This window comes from Pelodiscus sinensis, chromosome 6, assembly GCF_052426305.1.
Source record: "Pelodiscus sinensis isolate ZL-2025 chromosome 6, ASM5242630v1, whole genome shotgun sequence".
NCBI lineage: Eukaryota > Metazoa > Chordata > Testudines > Trionychidae > Pelodiscus > Pelodiscus sinensis.
The window spans coordinates 36,481,769-36,506,181 of record NC_143057.1 but is presented as its reverse complement, the minus strand read 5'-3'; the positions used below and the strand labels follow the sequence as shown (position 1 = coordinate 36,506,181).

Sequence of the window (24,413 nt, the reverse complement as noted above, 5' to 3'; positions counted from 1 at the left end):
GGATGGCACGGGGACACCATGGCCTCCCTGGTGAGGGAGTCCAGAGTGACCTGCGCCTCAAAGTCCTGAAGGAGAAGTGAAACAGCCTGGAGCAGCAGCTGCAGCCACTCCAAAATGGCCAGAAGGGGCCAGAGCAGGCACGAGGCCATCCCTGGCTTCATGGCACAACAAACAAGCAGAGATAAAAAAAATCAGCCAAAGGCAGAAGGCAGTGGTGTCCAATAAGGCAGAGGGCACCCACAAATAGAACTGCTAGAGCTGTCACTCCCTGCAAGAGGTCCTAAAGCTCGCAGCAGGAGAGAAACGGCTGTCTGGGGAGATCCCGTTAAGCATGTGTCTCAAAGGAGCTCCAGCCCCCGCCTCCGGAAAGGGCTGGTGCCCTTTTGCCCTCTTCAGAATGGTTCCAGGCTTCTGCTTTTGTGCAAAAGCGTCCCACCAATGTAGACGCTCTTTTGCACAAAAGCGCATCGTTCTTACGATGAGTCCTGGACCAATATAGACGCTCTCTTGTGCAAATACTCTAACGTAAAAACTCTTGCGTTAAAGACTATTTGTGCAAAATCATGCCAGTGTAGACGTAGCCAATCTGTCCAGAAGTCTCACTGCAAGGACACATATTCTTTAGTACAAGACTCATAGAGATTTTGTGGTAGAGTAGAACACAAATCATGTTTCTTAATGACTTGGGCACAGCATCCCTTTAAGCATTTAGTTGTCAAAGGAGGTCTTTATGAGAGAGGCATGCAAGACAGTACCAAAAGCCTTACTAAGGTCAAGATATTCCACATCTACCGCTTTCCCCAATACACAAGACTTGTTACACTGTCAAAAAAGCTAGGTTGGTTTAACACAATTTGTTTTTGTCAAGTCAGCATGGACTTAGCTACTTACTTTATTGTCTTCTAGGTGTTTTTACAATGTTTGATTATTAGCTCCATTATCTTTCCTGATACAGATGATAAGCTGACTGGTCTGTAATTCTGGTTGCCTTTATTCCCCTTTTTATCTTTTTCTAGTCCTCTGGAATCTCCCATCTTCCATTACTTTTTGAAGATAATTGCTAATAGCTCAGATAATTTCTTAGCTCAAAATATTGCGCACAAATTTTTTATTTTTTTTAACAGAATTCCCCCAGGAGCAAAGTATGTAGAAGATCCCTGGGGTGAATTCATGAGGGAAATGATGTGGGAAGACAATTATGGTAGGGGCATGTTAGCCCATAGTTCTTGCAAGTTTTCTTGAAGCATCTGTTATGGCATATCAGATTGGATGGACTGCTTGTGCAATATAGCAATTCTTATGTTACTGAGGTGATGTTAAATAACTTTTTGACCAACCTGTATGTTTGGCTGGGTTAATTTTTTCAGAGCAAAGTTATTACCATGATACTGTAGGTGGCAGTATACATACACAAACTATTGTAAAATGGAAAATTTTGTTTTCATTGGAATGTTATTCTGAACTGCTGCTGAAAATTCAAGTAAGTGACATCGTGAATGTTAATCATTTCTTTATTGTGATTCACAACTGAAGCCAGATCAAGTCACAAGTTCCTGATTAGAAGGTAACACAAGCATTTCAGTTTTATTACAGTAAAAACATTTCACCAGAGTTTTCAGAGTCCCTCATCCTGTTTCTTTCGCTCTCAAAGCTTTTCAGTTTAAGCACATGGAAATTTGTAGTAATTATTTCTTAGCACTGTTTCCATTAGTTGCAATTGCAAAGCAAGCTTTATCTGATTGTGTGGTGAATGGAAACTTCAGTCTAAAATTCAGTGGCTGAAGGCTACATGAAGTTTATTCGTTAGTCATAGGGATGAAGAAGGTAAGTATGTTAACTCATAAGAATGAAGGTTGTTGTGAGGAGCAATATTTAAGAATTTGAATATAGATAACAGGCATTTGAAATTTATGATGAAACTTATGTATGGCTTTAATATATGGTTCTGCTTTTAAGTAACTAGTGTTTGCTTAATTAAAATGATCTTGAATTAAAAGTGCATTTTTTTATTATAGAAGTTGATTTTAGTACAGCAAGTAATGCAATTTTTAATCATCAGTGTTTCTCTTATTGAACTGTTAATATGAAGATGATTTGAACACTTGTGCAGTGAAATGGTATGCAAAATTTTGAACAAATATACTTAAAACTATTCTTCCTAGATTAAGACCGTGCAAATCATCCTATAGTAAATCATTCTTGAGTGTTATGGATTGTTTCTTGGCTGCAATAAAAACAGTTGCTATTTCTTGTTAGCGTCTGAAAAGCTGAAAAATTGTTTTCTGATAATATCGGTTCATAACTGAGACTGTGTGAGCAATAGGACTGTTAACCTTTGGATTTTCTTGGAGTGACTGAACTGATGAAAGTGAGAATGGGGGCCTGTGAAGTATTGCATCACTTTTTTGTGTTTTATGTCAGAATTTTTAGGCATCTGATTTTAATATGGTGGAAAGAAAACTGGATGAAAAATATTAGGCCGTGGAAAAGAAATTAAAAGAAAGTTCTATAAAAACTTGAGGGAAAATGTTAATTATCTCTGCTTTTATATAGAGGATCATACACATGAACTAGACACTTTTACACAATATATGACACTACACAAATGAATTTTGTAATGCTCTTGTTTGGAACAATTCATAATACGTTTCTAATTACATTGAAAGATACAAAACCTTGAATCAAACCTTAAGTATAAAAACTCCTGTTTCGTTATAAAGGGAAAGTGAAAATGCATTTATTTTCTGAACTTTTATACTCCGGATTCTGTACATTTTTGATGATTTTTTCCTCTCCCTTTTCTTCTGGGATCTCAGACTGATAATTTTGCTTCTGATTATGTAAATGCTTTAAACATTAATTTGATAAATAAAAGATATAGACTAAATGCCACACAGATTTACAATTGTCAGTTAACCAGACAGTACAATTGACCAGACAGTACAATAAAATCTTGTTACTATGCTCATGTTAGAGAATGATTAATGTGCTTTTTAAACACTAATTTTTATGAACTGTGGAAAACCTATGGTTAAATGGTGGAGCACTATACTTTGGAGAAAACTTTGTACTTCCTTGTAGTTAACATGCAACTTAAGGGACAAATATATGACATGAAGGAGGAAAATTTGCAGCTTTTTTAGTAATCATGTACATCAATTTCCTTCAATGTTTAAAGCTACATTGCGCTTTCAGTTATACTCTGTAGTGATATCCCCCCAAAAAAACCCTTAAAAATGAATAATATCTAAATTGCAATTACTTTAAAAACTAGCTTGAACGGAAACCCAAATACTAAAATGCCTTAATCACAGGAGATATGATTGCACGGTGTAATTAGGAGGTAAGATTAAGGTTTCTTTGACACCTTAACTGTGCATTATCATTCAATTTAATTTGATTTGTTTTAAGTGTGGCTTTATCTTTGAATTTCCTGGTTTTATAATGTTTAGTGTTAGATTATTAGAACATTCTGTAATATGTATGTGAGAGGGGGAATGTGGTAGTTTTGATTGGTTGATGTTTTCTGTTGGTTTTTGCCCTTAAATTACAGAATACTACGCTCAATCTTAACTCATGTAGTCGGATTTTTTGTTGTTTGGTTTTTGTATTTTTTGTGGTGGTGTGAATATATGTATTCAGACTTGCCATTGATAAAAATCAGAGACATTTAATCTTTTAAAATCTGAATTTAAAGGTATGTGTGTTTTGTTTTTGTTTTATTCTACTATAATTGATAGCAATAGCATCAGTTTTTACAAGGGAAATACAGTATTCTAATTTACAGCTCAATCCTGCAGAAATTAAGAGAGTAATACTTTACTGCCATGAGACTTGCACACAATAGTGACTTCAGTAAGGCAATTCACAGTAATAAACACTAAACATAGTAACAAGTTGTTGCGGGATTAAGCCCTTTAGTCTCCGCAGATAAGTAATCAAGGAGACAACTTCCAATTATTTTAAATATATATTTATTTGTACTCTCCAAATCTATACAAACTTTGTATTTTTGGGGGGGGGGGGTCTTGTTATTTATTTATAAAGATAATTTTTAGTTCACCATAACAAATCAAAATACCAGTACTAGAAATCAATACCACTATTCAAATACACAATTAATATGCAAGCATATTGCTCCCTTTTATCTGTTCATAGGAGCACCATTTGCATAGCAAAGAGTAGAATTTGACTTGGAGCGTGTGTGTTACAATTTCTATTTAAAGTCAGGAAAAAAGAAAAATAATGCTTCAACAGATACTGTATTCTATTTTGAATTCATTGGGTTAAATCATGGTCTCCTTAAAGTTAGTGGCAAGATATAGCCAGGATTTCACTCAGGGGATTCAATACGTTCCTAAGAGCAGGAAAACTTAAATAGCTTTCTCAAAAACAATGAGCATAAATACCACTGGGACACCTACCATAATGGTAACTTTCTGCGCACCTAAAAAACTTAAAAGTAAATATATAAGATTATAGTAGGTTGTTTACTCAGTATCTCAGGATTAAGCTCTAAATTGCTTGTTAAATATTGATGAGGAAGTCGAATTTTAGGGGGTTTGTCTGGTTGTTGATGTATCTTTTTTTCTATTCTAGATCGTTTTAATCCAAATTAAAATATTTTTATCACCTTGATCCTTTGTATTATTATCAGTCCTTGGTACAGATTCAAGTTCATTTTTGTGTTATATCTGTGACATAGTTACTAAAACCAAATATTTCTGCCACTCGACACTAGAAATTATTACAATATAGTCATTGACAATAGGTACAACACAATATGACATTTCATTACTTTGCTGCTGAATGGAGAGCAACTTGAATTTACAGACTCTGTAGGTCATGATAAATACATTACCATTGTTGGAAAAACTTAATGTCCATGCTTCAGCACTTGTTTTTTTACATAGCTGCACTAGAGCTATTCAAGGAATATGGACTTGATCCTACAAAGCATCTAGATAGTAGGACAGATCTACATTATCCATCTCATGGAGTTTGATCTTGCAAATTCTTCCTCTTATGAGTAAAGACTGTTCATTCCCATGAGCATAGGTTTGAAGGATCAGAACCATGGAGAGGTACTAGAACTGTATATTTATTAGAGAAAGGATAGTTGCAGAAAGCAAAGTTATAAGTGTTAAATTTTAATTTTACAATTTAAAACATGAATGGATTGTTCATAAATAGTCTACCCACCATAGAAATATGAAATATCTGTAGCTACCATCCTCTGACTCCCAAACATGTTATATTCCTACCTACACCAATACATGTGATCAGAAAAATGTTGCACTTTACTAAGGCCCAGATACTTCAAATTTGCATGAATTTAGTACTTAAGTAATTTCATTTTAATCAGTGGGATTACTCAAGTGAGAAAAGTAGCACACATATATAAGTGCTTGAAGGACTAAAGTATTTGGTCCTTCGGTCTGACTGAATTGAACTCAGTGCAGAATCTAAGCTGGTGAGAACAAGGTGGCTGTGCCTTTGTATTCAGGAGTTAAAGGTACTTTAAAGTTTGCCCTCTTATGTCAGGATTTGCCTGGGCAACCGTCATAATTTTTAGGTAACTTTATTTTTGTAAAGAAATGATTTTTTTGATTTTTTGTTTAAACGAATGCCAAAAGATTTTGTAAACTCAAAACTTTTTAGCCCTAACTAGGCGGCTGCATCCCCTGAACGCTATTCTCACCAACCTCCCCCATCTGGCAGTAGGTGTCTGGCCGAGGGGAGGGTGCAAGAGCAGGCCGGGGGCAGGGTGTTTTGCAAGGGGGAAAAGGGGCAGGAGCAGGCTAGGGATGCAGGGTCTTCGTGGAGGGTGTGCGTGAGGGGGATGGGAGTGTGAGATCTCAGCAGGGTGGTGAATAAAGGGGATATTGGTGCAGAAGCGCTACCAGCCCCTGCTCTCCCACCTGAGCCAAGGCCACTCCAGCCACGACTCTCCTCAGGCTCTCTGCCCCCCACTGCTGGCTGCTAGACTGAGGCCATGCTAGCCCCAGCTTCCCCCCCCCCCCACCGTTTCCCCCAGCTGCTGGGGAGGGCTGAGCCCCAGCTCTCCCCCTGGCCACCGAGCCAAGGTCATGATGTGGCAGCCCTGGCTTTCCCCCCTCCCAGGGAAGTCTGGGCTGAGGCTCATGACAAAAATTGAAATTGCTGCTGATCAGTGTTACATTTTGGATGGTCCTCAGACCATGTAGAGATGTCTGTCAGCAAAATTGTGTTTACTGTTGTGTTAGCTGAATTTTCACCTAATATATTTGGTTATATTTACTGTGTCAGCTGCTAGGTTAACAGAAGAGCGAATTAAAATCTAATGTAAAATAAAAGTTCTAGGTAACACAAGGAAAGACAAAGTGAATTCAGGTTTTTTTTAAATATTCAAAATTAGATCTGGTAAATATTGAAGAAAAAGCTGCAAATATTTGTAAATTTTGTAAAATTCATATACACAAATATTTTTTTAATTTTTCACCTGGCTAGAAGACCCTGATGCATCAAAACTCTTAAGCGTGTGCTAAATGTTATTCAAATCAAAGCTGAAGCATGAACATAAGAACATAAGAATGGCCGTACTGGGTCAGACCAAAGGTCCATCTAGCCCAGTATCCTGTCTACTGACAGTGGCCAGCACCAGGTACCCCAGAGAGGGTTGACCGAAGACAATGATCAAGTGATTTGTCTCCTGCCATCCCTCTCCAGCCTCTGACAAACAGAGGCCAAGGACACCATTTTATCCCCTGGCTAATAGCCTTTTATGGACCTAACCTCCATGAATTTATCCAGCTTCTCTTTAAACTCTATTATAGTCCTAGCCTTCACAGCCTCCTCTGGCAAGGAGTTCCACAGGTTGACAACACGCTGTGTGAAGAAGAACTTCCTTTTATTAGTTTTAAACCTGCTACCCATTAATTTCATTTGGTGTCCTCTAGTTCTTCTATTATGGGAACTAATAAATAACTTTTCTTTATCAGCCCTCTCCACACCACTCATGATTTTATAGACCTCTATCATATCCCCCCTCAGTCTCCTCTTTTCTAAACTGAAAAGTCCCAGTCTCTTTAGCCTCTCCTCATATGGGACCTGTTCCAAACCCCTAATCGTTTTAGTTGCCCTTTTCTGAACCCTTTCCAAGGCCAAAATATCTTTTTTGAGGTGAGGAGACCACATCTGTACACAGTATTCAAGATGTGGGCGTACCATAGTTTTATACAGGGGCAGTAAGATGTTCTGGGTCTTATTTTCTATCCCTTTCCTAATAATTCCTAGCATCCTATTTGCCTTTTTGACCGTCGCTGCACACTGTGTGGAAGTTTTCAGAGAACTGTCCACGATAACTCCAAGATCTCTTATCTGATTTGTCATGCACTGTAGTACTTCTATAAATGAGGATCTAAAAATTATTTATCAAGAAATGTATGGGAAAAATATATTTTGATTAATTTTTTTACCAGTTCTATTTCTATTCCCATCATAACAGCTTTTTGCATTACATTAAAATTGAGTAATGCATTCAGATGATTAAAAAATTGAGTGTATAAGGTATACTGCATTGTGAAAAGCTTATAAATATAATTACCATTACATATATACAATTAATAGACCACATTTATCGTACTATTGGTGTCAATTTGTGGCCTGTACAAATTTCATTATGAACAATCATAATTATTTTAGAATTCTACCTGTAGTTTTAATGTTATGAAATTATCATTAACTCCTGATCTAAACTATTGTAGAGTATTGCTGTATATTTTAAAATAGCACAATCATTTTGGCGGTGGTAAGCTGCAGTTTTTTAAGGGTGAAATATTTCTATTGAAATGTAATACTTGTAGTAAGCTGACTTACTAGCCTCGAATACTGAAATTTGGCAAACTCACTGATTATGGCTATTGACTCTAGGAAATATTTTAAATAGAACTTTTCACTAAATGGTCTTTAGCTTTTTTAATTGAGTGCACTCTTAAGCTAAAAATATTACATTTGGTACATATTCTGATTACTGAAAAATGACATTTTAGGATAGACTGAATACTTTTTGGCTATGAAATAATTTGAAAAATATTTTATTAAAACTTATTACTTATTTCTTCTAGCTTTCCATACAGACATAACTAATAATCTGTTGGATGCTCAAAAGTTACAGTAAACATTATTAAAAGTCTCAGAGGGCAGCCGTGTTAGTCTGTAACTGGAAAAAAAAACTTTAAAAATAACACTGATCCTGTGGCACCTTAGAGACTAACCAAAAATATATAGATAGTATCATGAGGTTTCTGGGCACAACCCACTTCTTCAGATGACAAATATGGAGCAAGAGTTCAATTATAAAGCAGAAAAAGAGGGTAGAGTGGGAGGAGAAAAAATCTGTCAAAGTTTTAATAAGTGTTAATAAATGGCACTCATTAATTAATTTAAAGATGGCTATTCTCTTACAAAGTAATTTTAGGAATCAACTAGAGAGAGTCTGCGGAACTGGCCTTCATGCAAATTTGATACTCTCTCTCATGGCTTGAATAAAGACATGAACTGAATGGGTCATTATATGCAACACCCAAATGACATCAAAAGCTAAGTATGGGGCACGTACAGCCCACTAAGATTTGCCTCATTTAGCACAAACCCTTTGATGGGATTTTCCTGCTCTTTTTCTCCTCTATATCGCCGCAGTTTGTGGATGTTGCTGCTTAAAGATAAATGATACATTAAAGACAAAAGATGTGTAAATGGATTGTCTGGTCTTAAGGTGAGTCCCATGAGAATAACTCAATTTTTCTAGAAAAATCAGTAAAAGGGTTGTCTCATTAATTCACGCACAAGGAGATAATGTGGTAAAGGGGAAGAATCTACATAGATTCCCGATGATTACCATGATTTTTAAGTGGTCTTTGCGAGTAGTCCAAGCTGTAATAAACACTTGTAGCTGGCCTGTGTCAGCTGACTCATGCTCACAGGGCTCACACTGCAAGGTTGTAAAATTGTAGTGTCCCTGTTCAGGTGTGGACTGACACAAAGTCTGAGCTCCACCCCGACCCCTATATTGCAGCCCAAGCTCAAGTTAGCTGATGTGAGGTTAGATACATTGTGTCATACCAAATATCCGGACTTTAGAAATCTTTGTATTAGATATTGGTGAGCACAGTGCTGAAGTTTGTAACTGCGTGAAGTTGATGGAATATACTGACAATTTTTATTTGTATGCAATTAATACTAGAGGTAACCCACACTGAACTCTGTCAAATGCCAGGGAAAATGAATATCTGTTATGACTGAAAAAAATCATATAGTTTGTAATGAGATGTGAAAAGCATGAAACTGTAAAAGTGCCAAATGCTCTTGTCCCTTCACTGACATGAACACAGGCAGATGTGTGTTCCTAGGAAGACTCACAATGAAGCTTGTGGGTCTTTATGGGGTGCTAAGGTATACATGCTGTGCAACGCTTCCCACTGTAATATCCAGGTTTTAGATGCTTATAGTCTGGCAAAAATTAGGTTTGGGCTGAAAATTTCCATGCTGAGTGTCTGCCTCAGGCTGAATGTATCTTTTTATTTATTTGAAAATATCAACCAGAATGGTTCATCTGGTTCTGAGAATGGGGTAAAAGAAAAATGCCTTATTTTGCCCATAGTAAAAAGTTATGGTGATCTTTTCCTTTGGGAAACTTTAGTACCCTCATGTTTAGTAGTCAGAAATTTGGCAAGGGATTGCTTTTGCATTAGGGGGCATGGTTTTTGTTGTCCCCCTGAAAATCCACCAAATTTCGGTCAACCTGTAAGCCTTTCAAAAATGTAGCTTGCACATGCTCAAAAGAAAATTAATAACAGCTCAAATTCCATCCTTTTCATGGGGCATGCTCAAACCAAGGGCTAAATGGAATTTTTTTGGGGGGGGACCCTCCAAATTTAGCTTTATACCCTGCCTCGCTCTTTCAAACACTGTCCCCCACACACCCTTCTGCTTATACTTCATAAAAGCAACTGGAAGCTTCAAAGTGTATCGTGCTGGGATGGGGCAGTTGTGGCAGGAGGTGCAGCAAAGACACTTCAGCTTGGACGCACACCTTGCAGTGACTCATTGCTAATCTGGTGTGCAAATGAGCCACAGCTTGTCCTGTGAGCGCCCTGCAGAGCCCTCTGATTGAAGAAGATAATAAGCCATAAAGACAGATTGAGTCAGTAACAAGAGAAGTGGAACATTAACCACCTCATCTCCATCAGTGGTCCAAGGATCACGTCTTTATGGAGCCCAGCAGGAGATGGAGATACCCACTTGGAGGGACCTCCTCTTCTCGCAGCTAGACTCGGTGTGCAGGAGCAGCAGGCAGGCAGGGGGATGGCGACACCGTGCTCACGAAGGGCTTTCAGAGGGGGATGAGCAAAGAGATCGGCAAACCAGTCCAGCTTCTCAGCCCTGGGCGAGTAGGAGGAAGCAGGACGAGATGAAAGTCCCGCTGAAGGTAAAGCAAGCCCCGCCGTCACCTCGGGAGGGGGCACATTAGGCTGCGATCCTCAATCGCTCTATCTATTGCAGCTTCTCCTCCCCGGTCCCAGGGCTCGGGGCTTCCTTCCTCCCGGCTCCGCGGCTGTCACCGCTGCATTTACTCCATCGCAAGCTGTACCCGCCTTTCCACGCGCGGTAAAGTTGTTCTAGGCCGTGCAGCCCAGGAGTGTGGGTGGGTGCGCGAGTCTGGTTCTCCACGGCTTCGTTTTATTTCGTTTTCTGGGGCGCGGGGCGGGGGATTTCTATCATTGCTCTGCGTGGCGGTAGGGATGTGCGGGTGTAAAGTGCAGTGTAGTTACCCAGACTGAACCCTGGGGGTTGCGGCCAGTGGCAAAAATGGAGATGGGGACGCCTCTGAAAGGTTTCTGAACAAACACGGTCTTTGATCAGGCAAACCTTCCATTGACCTAAATGGTACTATCCTCTGAGTAAGCAAAGACTATGGTTTCCCTAGAGCAGTTGACCTAATGGATCTTCAGTGCTTTTAGATAAGACTTTTTTTTCTTTTTTTTTGCTAGTGTGGCTAATACCCCCAGTGTTTACTGAGTAGCTGTGTTTAATGAATAACGTTTACATTCATTTGTAGCCAACCACACGTTTAGCTTGAAAGTGAAAAATAACATGGGGGAGAGAATAGGCCCCTTGGGTCTCCATGCTGAAAGAGGAAAGTCAAACGCTAACCTGTTTCAATCTGGTCATTTTTGCATGATTTTCTAAAACAGTTTTGTGTTATGTTTGTGGAGCTAACCATTGCAGATATTTGTGTGGATATGGACTTGTACCATCAGATTCCCATTTTTAATTTAATTTTTATGTAATATTTGTGGTAATAGCCAAAGGCCTCAAGCAAAATCAATGTTCATTACACTACTACTGTACAATGGTATTGCCAATCCCAAACATTCAAATATTCCGAGTCAGGAACCCAAAACAGCTTGTGATTTTTCGCTATATACATTTGCCTTCTATTTTTTAACCATTAAGATTTCACTTTTCTGTGCAACTGTGATCTTTAGAAATTACATTTAAAAATAAGAGATAATTCAAGTGGGAAAAGCTCATGATACCATCTACTTTTTTGTTAGTCTCTAAGGTGCTGAAAGACTATTTGTTGTTTAAGTTTTTTCACATTCTGCAGTTTGAGATGGTCACAAGAGTTGGTGGCATGCTTTATACAGACCCATCTGAAGGGACAATGCTTGTGATCTATTGCTGAAGGATGCAAAACAGAATCAGTTCATGAAATTCAGTATTGTTGGTAGCCACTGATACGTATCTGAAGTGAAATATGATGCCTCTGTGCAAAGAATTATATGTATGATTATAATTTTAAAAGTATTAAAAATAATCCTGAGCACCAATAAAAAGAGGGGCCAGCACTTTACATCTTGTGTCTCTAAAGTTAGTATACTATATCCATATCTGGGCATCTGAAAAGAGGGCTGATTTTCAGTGGTACCGTGTGGTACAGCTCTCATGGAAGTCAATGGGAGTTGCAGTGCTCAGCATTGCTACAATCAGCTTACTTTTATTTAGGAGTTTAAATATGGCTTTAAGGACCTAACTTTTAGAATTCTAAGACTGGAATTATTAGCTATGGTTTAATTATTATTTTTTAAATGTAAAAACATTTGGTGTGTTCAAATCAATTTACTGGATTCCCTTTTGAATTGCTTGTGGTGTATTACAACAAACTGGGAGCCTACTGTGTTTATCTGAAGTGATTAAAGATCCAAGTAGTGGTACTTGAGGTCATTTGCTGCTTATCATGTTGTTAAACTTTATGGATTTTTCACCACAGCGCCAAACCATCAATAAACTCTCTCTAGAACACTCCCAACTTAGCTCAACTTCCTAGACATCACAATCAACTTCAGCAATGGAACTCTACAGGCAACTAGATACTAGAACACCTACTTTCACAGATCAAGTACCCATGCCAGACACATCTAGCAATTTGTCATCTACAAGAAGGCTCTCAGATGCCACAAAATATTTTCTGAAGAGGAAGTCCAGGATACACTTTACTGCACTTAAAATTGCCTTTACCAAACTAAGACACTCCACCAGAAAAGTAGATCACATCATTGAATGGGCCATCATACATCAAGAGAATCTGTTTCAATACAGGGTGTCCCTGCTATAAGTTGCCTTGATATATATTCATTTTACACTAAAGTCGTTGACACTTGTAGGAACTGATGCGTTATAAATCCTCTCATTCCGCACTCTTGAGTCTCATAAAAACAAATTTGTGCAAATGGAAGTCAGCCATGGGGAAAAAATTCCCCACTTTAAGTTGTTTCACTATAAGTCTAAGTTTTTTGGAATGTATCTTGGACTTATAGTGAGGATGGCCTGTACTGAAATAAAATCTCACACTGAAATCTATATGGGGCATTGTTGAACAACTACAACCTATGGGGACCATATCCTGAAACATCTTTCCTGAAGTCCCCTTTCTAGTTTTCAAGCAACCTCGCCTCTCCCCCCCCCCCCCCCCCCAGCCTCTCTAATACAGGAGTTCTCGGTCACAAAGTTATTACGTAGAGGTTGTGAGCTATCAGCCTCCTTTCTTAAACTTTGATTTGCCTTCAGCATTTATAATGGTGTTCAATATAAAAAAGTGTTTTTAATTTATAAGGGAAGGTCGCACTTTGAGTCTTACTGCACAAAAATGGGCACTAATGCAAAAGTTTGAGAATCACAGTCTTTAGCATCATCATAGAAACAAACTTCCCATGGACCAGGACATGCCAACTTAAAGCAGCACCAGACCGTACCAGAACAAACCCTCAGACACATCTTCTCTGCTACAATGATCAATATCCACCATTCCTTTCAAGATCCACAGATCCCACTCATGGTTATACCAACAAGAGGTATACCTTTTTGAGACCACTTTACCTTGAATGGTTCCTTGAAATATTTACTATTCTAAATCTCTTTCACCTCCTACTTAGCTGAAACACTCTGAGTACATTTCCTAGTCTTGAGGAAGAGCTCTCTGTAAACTGGAAAACATCCCTCTTATTAACAGAAGTTGTCCAATAAAAGATATTATCTCAACAACCTTATTTCTCTCTAATGTTGTGGGTCCAACACACCTACAATAGTACTGCAAGCAGCAATTAGCTAGTTGAGGTTTGATACTGAGTTTCTGTAATGGTCTTGTTCATTGATAAGAAATTGTTATTGAAGTCCTTATAACTGTTATATTCAGAAAAATAGAAGCTGTCCAGGGTCAGTTTAGTGCAGTATGTGGAGAGACAAGGTTGATGAGGTAATATTTTTTACTGGATCAACTTCTGTTGACGAAAGAGACCAAGGTTTTGGGCTTATGCAGAATAGGTACCAGATGCTAAAGAGGAAAGTGTAGGTATCTTGTATTTAGTTGGAGTTTTTTCCCCGTAACTCTCTCTCTCTCTCTCTCTCTCTCTCTCAGTTAATTTTATAAAATAATAGAAATGTAGGGCTGAAATAACCTGGAGAAGTCATCATGGTCAGCCTCCTGTGCTGAAACAGGACCAATTATACCTAGATTATCCTTAGCAAGCATTTGTCCAATGTATTCTTAAAAAAACTGTGATTCCGCAGTCTCCTTTAGAACATTATTCTACAAATTAACCATCCTAATAGGTTTTTCCTTAGTATCATGTGTGCTGACTCTGTAGGTGCTGTGTGGCTGGAGCATGCACCAGAAAGAAATAGTGATTAAAGTAATTGCTTCTTCTTGATTTGATGGTCTATAGTAGACTCCTCCCATGATGTCATCCTTATTTTTACCCATATTATTGTTATCCTTTCAACTGGTCTGCCTCTAACCTCATTCTGGACCCCAGAACAAATTAATATAGTCTGATGTATAATGCAACATATCCTACTGTCTGTAATACCTGAAAAAGCCACACTTTTACAACAATATTTCAGTTATACAATTTATTCCACTAAGCCTGTGTGATGCCAGTTAAGTCAGAATTTAGCTTATATACTAATATTTCCAATTCTTGTTTATTCTCCATACTCCTTGCATTTGTGCATAAGACATCTAAGATGTTGAGCAGACTCCCCCACTGCTTTCCCTCTTGGTGCTCTTATGATCCTGTTGTAATTTTTCAGATTTCCCCAACATCCAGTTCTCTTTTAAAGTAATCTGTTTTATGCTTATGCTTTTGTGACCTGCCCCTTTTGAATCTAGTGTAAAGCTATCCTCACTAGGCTGGCAAGTCAGTGTTCAAAGATGCTAGTCCCCTTCTTGGTTAGGTGCAACCCATCTGTCAAGGAAAACAAGGGAAGGGTACGTCTACACTTGCTTCCTAGTTCGAAATAGGGATGCACATGTAGCCAACCGAAATTGCTAATGAAGCGGGGATTTAAATATCCCACGCTTCATTAGCATAATCTCACCTGCGCGCTATTGCGCTCGCCAGTTGATTTGAACCAGGAAGTGCGCTCCGGGACATGTTAGTTTGAATCAAACCCCTTAACGCATCCCAGAGCACACTTCCTGGTTCAAATCAGCTGGCGAGCACAATAGCGCGCGGGCGAGATTATGCTAATGAAGTGTGGAATATTTAAATCCCCGCTTCATTAGCAATTTTGGTTGACTACATTTGCATCCCTAGTTTGAACTAGGGAGCAAGTGTAGATGTACCTGAAGACAATAGCAGTTTAAAATATTTTCTGATTTATATGTATGTGACAATTCAGGTGGAAGTCTAATATTAGTTTTAGAGACTAGACACTAGAGGATAACCAAAGTATACAGGTCAACATTCCCTCTGTCCATAAACAAAATCTGATTTCACTATATCTATCTCTGAGTGTCATGTGCATGCTATTGCAAAGTACTTACAGGACTTATTTAGCCTTGAGTAAAACTTCTAAATCCTCTTGAAAATGAGACTTTGTCTCCTAAGTCACTTTAGCATTTCTAAAAAGTATCTAAACCCTATTTTCAGAAGTAATACTTATGCCTCTAGTCAATGGCACCTTAGGGCCTAAGTCTCAGAGCTAAACTGCTGGGATAAGAAGAAGTAGTAGGAGAATGCTTCTGGGGAAGAAACAAGGTAAGAGAAGCTTGAAGGGGCTAGGAGAAGGGGCCAAGAAGCACGGGACTTGAGTAGCACCTGAGGGGCAGAAGAACTAGTGTGGGTATTTGATTGGGACTTGAAGTGGGACTTTTTTTCTTATTCCAGAAGGAGAGTGAATGATTGTAGGATTTGGCTGAGTCACAGAAAACCCTGAAAGGGAGTCTGGGAGAAAAAGCCAGTGGGGACTGACCATTGCAGACAACAAAGTGGCAAGTGGGTAGGAGGAAGGGGCTATGAAAGGCAAAGTCCTTGCAAGGCTACATCCAAGGATTGGTGGGTGTCTTGGGGTATGTCTACACTACCACCCTAGTTCGAACTAGGGTGGTTAATGTAGTCATACGAACTTGCAAATGAAGCCCGGGATTTGAATTTTCGGGTGCTGCCATTTTTAAATGTCCGCTAGTGCGGACTCCGTGCCCGCGGCTTCACGCGGCACGAACTAGATAGTTCGGAGTAGGAACTAGATAGTTCGGAGTGGGGCCAAGATGCATTTTTTGTACTTGTCAGATCTGGGGAACTGCTCCCCATTCTTATTCTTCCATCTCTACCCTAGTGTGCCGGCCACTGTACAAACAGAATACAAAACGACTGTCCTTGCCCCAAGGAGCTTATGGTATGACAAGAGGTAACAAGGCGGAGACAAAAAAAAAAAAAAAGATGGAAGGAGCATAGAAAACAAGATCAATGTGAGATGATTACTGATATAATATTGATCTTGATATTTAAGTAAACAAATATATTTTTTTCTTCCTAAATACTGGAATGTCTTAGTGAGGCTGTTGTATAACCAGGACTCCTGCATATTCTACTGTTAGTCAACAGGACAGTGGACTGGTTATAAAATAGTGCATATCACTGGGGCACCTGGGTAACTGTCTTTGGTTTTATGTGTAAGGGGGTTACAAGGTGACTCTCACCAACCCCTGCCTCAGGGAGGAAGGATTTTTCTGGAATGAAGCACTCATCTTCCTGACCCTCCAGTCTCTTTAGCTCCCCTCCCAATCATCTCAAAAAGCTCTGCCAGTCTCTGTTTTACCTTTCAGGTTAACCTTAGGAGCACTCAGAGCCCAAACTTTAAAAATAATTCCTCAGAAATACCCCAGCCCCCTCAGAAATCTGCCATCTACAAAGAGACAATATACATACCACCCTGTTAGATCAGCTGGGGAGCCACACTTTTATATATTGCAGTGAGATGAACTTATTAAAACAGCAGTATGTTCAATACGTTTACTAAAAGATGAAGAGATACCAAGTAAAAGTAATGGAAACAGATAATAGTTACAAATAAAACAAAACTATAACCTGTCTAGTGACACATGCTTAACAGGTGACAATCCTTGTCTAAGGCAATTTTCCACACACAGCCACCTCTCACCATCACCAACCCACATGACTGGAAATCCACCATTCATGGGTATAGATAGAAGATGCTGACCTCTTTCTTCTTTCAGTGATGGATAACCACAACGTCTCCGCTTCACTTTCTTATAGTTTAGTAATTAATTGAAATGTGACCTTGCGATTTGTTCCCCTCAATGTGAATGTCAATAACCTTATTTTGGGGTGGGAGTCTTCCTCTTGTTAATTTGCTTTTCCTACTGATTTTCAGATGCAAATGTAGTTCTGGTTGGCTTTGGCCTACCCTGCTGTTACAATCCAGACAGACAAATCAAAATTCCTTTGGCCAGACATTTGTTTCAGGGTTTGAGCATATTTTTATTATATACCTAATATGCAACTTTTTAATTGTAGCCTGTACATACTCCACACCATTATTAGGAAGACCAGTATGATAGACATTTTAATTTAATCCCTAACACGGTAGTCTTGGGAAACTATCAATTTATTTTTCTTTTTATACACTGTAGCAGCCCTGTGGCTCTCGGTCACTGACCATGAAGGACTGGCTGAAGGGGTGAGGTCTATCCCCAGCCCTGTCCCTTCCACTTGAGGGTCCTCCCCTGCTGAGAGTCTAAAGCCACCCCTCCTTTGGTAATGATGATGGGCCCGGTGCAGGGCATAGTAGTAAATAACAACAATTCTTTTATCCTGGGATAAGATTGAATTGGTAGAAGAGTTCTGCTGTCTGTGGAGAGTGATGACATTTAACCCTGCAAAGACATGTGGCCAGGCCACTTGATTCTGGAGCCCATTTTGGATCTTGTACTTTTCCACTCAAGGTGAGGAACGTTTGAACTGAACACAAAGCATTCCCACCTTGGGCAAAAAGGATATAAATATGGGAAAACAAACAATAGTGGTGGTTGCCAGATGACCTCCCACTTAACACCCAAGATGACTGCTGGAAACATCTGAGACTGAATAGGGAGAGGGATTGGGTGCAAGCTAGAAGGCTGTCTAGCTTGTGAAAGAGATGATTAGAACAGTTAGAGGTAAAAATTTGCATGTAATAAGTTTCTTAGTGTATTATAATTAGCTGGTGCTTTATTTTGGCTTAATAACTTATTTTGATCTGTTTTCACTTGCAATCACTTAAATCCTAGTGTTATCTATAATACACAAGTGTTTTTATTATTAAACCCCATGTAAAAACTTGCTACTGGGGGGCAGCAACCACTATGCAAATCTTTCTTTAGTTGGTAGAGGACTGACTTTATGAGCTTTCTCTGTGTAAGACTTTTATACAGAGTAAGATGGATCTTCTAGGAGTGTTGGCCCTCTTTGGGGCTATGTTCCTGGGTGCTGACAATGGCCTTATAGTTAAGCCCTCCCAGGGCTGAGCTGGTTCAGTGCCTGTGTTGCTGTGCTGGTGACTGTTACCCCAATTCTGTGCCTTATCTGGGAGAGAACAGAGCTTCTGGCCCAGCAGGACAGGATGGTGGGGTGCCCCAGAGCCTAGATAGATGGGCTCAGTGGCATGACCCACACATGGGGGGACAACTCCAAAGGAATCCTGGTGGCCAAACCCGTGCCACAGGCATCTAAGAAGGCAGGAGAAATACTTTTGAGAGTGTATATATTCAAAAAAATTGCTAAGAAATAATCTTGAAATAATCTTGTATCTTGAAACAGTTCTGTCATTTTAACTTTAATGGAAGGAAATGTAGAACAAAATGAACAAAAAACATGAAAGCCAAAGGGAATTGCAGGAGATAATCAGGTTTATAATGACAGTTTCGTATATTAACTGAAAGTTATGGTTTTAGAGTGTTGCTCATTGGAGAAGTTAGAAAAATGAAAGTATTTTTCATGAATATTTTTGCTAATTATTTTTTCTTCAGTGTTGTTTACATTTTGTTTATATGGAGATTTTTCTGAAGAGCTCTATTGCTTATCACGTTATATTTTACCGTTGTACACTGTCCTGGGGTAAGGTATGAATGGGAGTGATCAAAACAACAAAATGTATAGGTAATAATAGACATTCATTCTAGAATGAATGACACAAAGGGGAAAAACAAATATGCTGAGACCAGAGTTGGAAAGAAATTAGTAATGGGCATTGGGAATGGACAGTTGTTATTAAGAGTCTGATTTGGAGCATAAAACTTTTCTTACCAGTGGTGATGGTTGGGAAGAAAAGAATCTAGCTTGAATCTCGAAACCCAGTCTGAGTTTGCAAGGTTAGCATTTAGAAAGAGGCAGAATTGTGTCTTGACGACAAGTTAATTCATATTTTTAAAGTGCTTTGACCGCTTCCAAGTGCAATATGTTACAGAAAAATGGTGTGACTTGGCTCTTCACCTCAGAAGGGACATTTGTATACTTAATTGTGCTGACATATCCTGGTGAATGGCACTTCTGGTGTTACCTACTTTTCCTGAGTTTCTTATTCAATCAGTGAATAATGCTTACTGCCTGATCTTTATGGGGCTGAATATTTTCTGCAGACCTTTGTTTAGAAAGCTTGTTTGAGAGCAGGGCAAATGAATGTTATCTCTTGCTTATTAGTATTTAATTGGTGCAGTCTGGTGGAAAGTTTGGATTCTCTGGAAATCTTGGATTTATGTTAATCAGCAAAAAGGTGGGGGTAAAATAGATAACCCAAATGATCATTTGACACATGGTACGGTGAGTAGGGAGCTCAATATTAATTCAGTCATTGTCAAATAGCTGCCAATACATTAATGACTGTAGTCACACAGTAGCTCCATTCCTTATAAACCCATTACTCCACGTCTCCTCAGTGATCCCTTGCATATCTGGAACAGCATTGCAGCTCATGGCTAAGACTCCTGTGATGGTGTGGTGGCTTCTGTTTCACGCTGTCTGACCCAGGGCTGGATTACCCAATAGGCAGACTAAGCATGTGCTTAGGGCACCAGCAAAGCAGGGGCAACAAAATAAATAAATAAATTAATTAAATAAAAAGATTTTACGGCATTTTATTTTGAATTAAATATGGGGGGCACCATAATCTTTTCAGTGCTTAGGGCCTCTAAAGGTCTTAATCTGGCCCTGGTCTGACCCCATATTAAAGCTTTGGGAAGAGAAACTTTTGACATAGCGTGGTGATGTGGGGGCACAACAGTCCCTCACTGTTGCTATTAAATCTTACTGGGAACAGATTATTTTATTTTATTTTATTTTATTTTATTTTATTTTATTTTATTTTATTTTATTTTATTTTATTATCTGCCGTCACCCCATGTTAACCAAGTCTTGGAACAAACGGAGTGGTGTGACCATGTTTTATGCTTTGTGCCTATTTGATTTAAGAAAAACCTATTTTTTGACGAAGTTTGACCTGACCATATCCCTGGAAGTCATATTATATAACAGTATCAGGCAATAAAGATATTAGAGGCCTGTTTAAAAGCAAAGTGCAGTTTTCTAAACTCTACTCACGTGTCTGAAATATCTGACCCAAACTCTTCCAATTCTTGATTTAACCTAGTCGAAAATCTCCAAAGCCTCTTCTGAGGTGGGGAAATCCTAAGTATGAGGACCAAACCTAATCCTGAGTCTGGCCAGGTGTGAGAAGATAAAACTCCCTATAAAGTCCCTAACTATTTTTTCCTGAAAGAAAACTTCTCCATAGATATATTTCAGTTCTGCCTTGTTCCTGGCTGTGCATTTTTGCTCAGGTGAGACAAAGCAAAAAGGTAACTTCCCCAGAGAATCCAGGACTTGAGCCGGTGTTGAATCTCTCCAAAGGGAAGTAGGGATGGAATGGGACCAGCCTTTTCCTGGCCAGCCAGACCAAATGAGCCCATTCAAGAGGAAGTTTATTTTTCTGAAATATATATTCAGCACAACGATTGCCCTTCCAGCGACATCTGACTAGGATAACTAACAATCAAAGAGGAATCTGCCATATTGATTATTTTTGCCTTATTTAGGCCTTGACCATCTATAAGCTGTGTACTTTAAATAGCCCTACTGAAGCAAAGGATTAGCTTCTTGACTGTCTAACAATTGTTAATCAAAATATATTGTCCTTACTGGGCCACACAACTTTGTAATGTTGACCACAGCGTTGTGAAATTTAAGCGAGCAGATTGTAAAACACATAAAGGAGGTTTTTTGGATGGTTAGCAACAGGAAAGAATGAAACTAATTTATTACAATCTGTTTTAAATTCTAGCTGCCGAATTCTATAGTCCCTTTCTCATTTGTAAAATATATGCAGTATTCTTCTAGCTAATCTTTTTGGCTGATCATGGAATGAAAGTCTGGATGCCTCATCAAAGCATTAACTTAAGAAGCAGGCCTCCATAAATGTTATGGGCCAGATCCTTAGTTGTTATATACCATTAATACCAGCTGAGGATCTGGCTATATATGTAAATGAAAATATATCAGTATTTTCCACTTCCTTTAATGCAGGAACTAGAGTGCTAACCTTAGTTGATGGGGACAGTTTCAAACCTGTGTTTTATTTCTCCTAATTTTTGTATAGTTATGTTTATTTGGTTCTTTTTGTTCAATGTCTAAGGATCTAGACAGTGTCTCACGAGTATCATAACATCACAGAACCTGTAATGTATGTCATTAAACTTGTTTTAGTTTGATGTCAAAATAGTAATTTCACAAGTTCAGATTTATTGCATTGTGTTTTAACCACACTTCTTAAAACTGAATTCAGATGATCCTGAAACCCAAACTTTCAATTGTTGCCTGCTGTGTCTAACATGGAAATAAGGCAACCACAAAATATGTATATGTTTTATATTCTGTAGAAAGACTTGACCATTTCTACTAAAAATAATGTGTATAGAAATATTCATAGGGATGAATTTTTAGTTCTTTCCTCCTCCTTTTTGGTGCAAAGGGAAACTTTATTCCATCAACTGAGCTTTGAAATTTTTAGAATTTTAAATGCACTATTGAGAGTACTAGTGAATGGTTTAGGACAAGCCTAGTAAGAGTTCTGAAGAGGAATTACACAAGATACTTGAATGCTGCTGTAGGGTTGGTAGGTACTCTAGGACCTTCTGACCCTTTCCTCAGCTTTAAAAGGAAATTAATTGATCCTGCACCATTGAAGCAAATGGGAATTGTGCCATTGATCTTAATTGATATACGATTATGTCTTTAGAGCATGATCCAAAACCCATTGAACTCAATAAGAATTTTCTATTAATTTCTTCAGTTTTGACTCATTTTGATTACAATTAATGTGGTCAGCTACCTGAAGATTAACAGTTTTATGAGTTATTTAATCATTGAAAAATAAATGGTCATGCAATAATGGAATGCAGATACGTCATGGAAAGTACTCAGAACATCTGGTGTCTATTTTTATCTTTTATTTTTTTGAGAGCTATATATGTCCAATGCTACCTCAGAGTGGGTTGATGGTACTAAAAGCTGATGGTAAGGAATACAGATTTCAAACCTTCCTTTCTATATGTGTTATCTTGTTGAATTCTTTTTCTTTCTATGCTTCTGGATAACATGAAATTAAACATTGTCTTTTGGTGTTGAACATTTGACCAAATGGCTATGACGTGTTGTTTGATTTTTTTCCTACCCTTTTAAACTTAATAGTGTATGTTATCATTTGCACTGTCAGATGATGAAGAAGATTTAAAGTTAAGTAAACAAACTTCTCTTAATTCTATTCTCTTTTGGGCCCCAGCCTTAATCCAAAGCTTCTGATTTTGAATATTATGATTTTTAGGGGGCAAGGACCAATGTTCTCCTTAATCTTTTCAATCCATATGCAGATTTTTCCATCCATATGTGAAATAAAGGGTTGTTTAATGTGCACTGAGGCATGTTTGAATGTGTATCACCAGTAGTAGACACAAAAAAACCTAGCTGTGCGTGCTCTGCTAATCAGCTGAGAAACATTTGAATTTCTCCTGAGTGGTTGACCAAGTATACAGCATTCATGGCTCTGCCAGTGATCCTTATATGGATGATTTGAGTACGCTTGTTCTCCACTAAACTACATGCTACAGAACTGGATATGACAGCTGCAGCATATTATTTCAACTAAAGGAGTGCCTCTGGAAAAGCCTAAGGAAAGTCACCGGACACCTTGAGTTACTGATCTCTTGATCTTGAAAAGGAAAGTTATTCCTGTGACCTATTAGTGCTGCTCATAGATAGATGTGAAATCAGATTAGGATCTTGCCTGTCTCTCAGGGCTGAGCAAAGAAATATAGGGGTGGAAGGCATCTCAATTATCTACTACATCCCCTTGTGTTGAGGCAGTACTAAGTATATCTAGGCTTTTCCAACTTGTTTCATCTAACATGACCTTAAAAAGCTGCAGTGATGGAGATTCCACAACCTTCCATCATAACCTATTGCAGCTCCAAACTATCTTAATATTTTCCCTAATAGCTAACCTAAATCTCTCTTGCTGCAGGTTAAGTTGATTATCTATTTTCCTGCCTTCAGTGGACCTGGAGAACAATTGATCACTATCCTTTTTAATGTATGGAAAACTTTTATCAGTTTTCCCCTCAGTAATCTTTCTTTAAGACTGGACATGGCTAGTATTTTTAATCTTTCCTCATAGGTCAGTTTTTCTAAATCTTTGATAATGTTTGTTGCTCTCTTGTGGACCCTCCCAGTTTGTCCACATTTTTTCCAAAGCATGGCTTCCAAAACTGGGTGTGACGCTTCTGTGAGGCCTCATCAGTGTTGAGTAGAGAGGAACAGTTGCCACCCTTGTCTTAGACACAACAGCTCTAATAACACACCCCAGAATGCTAGGGTGTGTTTTTTTTTTTGCAAGTGCATCATGTTGTTGGCTTATACTCAATTTGTGATCCACTATAACCCCCAGACCATTTTCTGCAGTACTACTGCCTACACAATTATTCTCAATTTTGTATTTGTGTGTTTTGATTTTTTCCTTCCTAAAAGTACCACTTTGCACTCGTTTTTAGTAAATTTAATCTTGTTGATTGCACGCTAGTTCTCATTTTGAATTCTAATCTTGTCCTCCAAAATGCTTGCAACCTCTCATAGCTTGGTATCTTCTACCAATTTTATAAGCATATTTTTCACTCCATTATCCAAGTTGTTATAAAAATTATTGAAAAGTATGGAACCCATCCTTCTCTTGCTACTAATGAATTTATAAAGCCTCTTTATTGCCATTTGACCCTTGCTAGATATAACTCATTTTGTGGCTTAGCCTTTCTGATTTTGTCTGTAAGTGCTCATGCTTTTCTTTTGTATAATCCTTAGCAATTTGACCACGTTTCCACTTTTAGTAGGATTCCTTTTTGATGTCAGGTCATTTAAAGAGTTCCTAATAGACCCATATTGGACGATTACTATTGGTCCTATCTTTCCTTTGCATCAGAATAGCTTACTGTGTGGCCCTCTATATTGTGTCATTGAGAAACTGCCAGCTCCCCTGAATTCCTTTTTCTCTTA

At 38.5% G+C, this 24,413-nt stretch overlaps 1 protein-coding gene across 1 annotated transcript in view; it reads left to right on the top strand.

Moving 5' to 3' along the window:
• The first annotated feature begins 10,266 nt into the window (after positions 1–10,266).
• TRPM6 (transient receptor potential cation channel subfamily M member 6) overlaps positions 10,267–24,413 on the top strand; it is a 132,660-nt gene continuing 118,513 nt past the window's right edge. The window contains exon 1 of the mRNA XM_089779237.1: positions 10,267–10,468. Within this exon, the coding sequence (XP_089635363.1) occupies positions 10,268–10,468 (201 nt within the window). The 5' untranslated portion in view covers position 10,267. The remainder of the gene's footprint in view (positions 10,469–24,413) is intronic.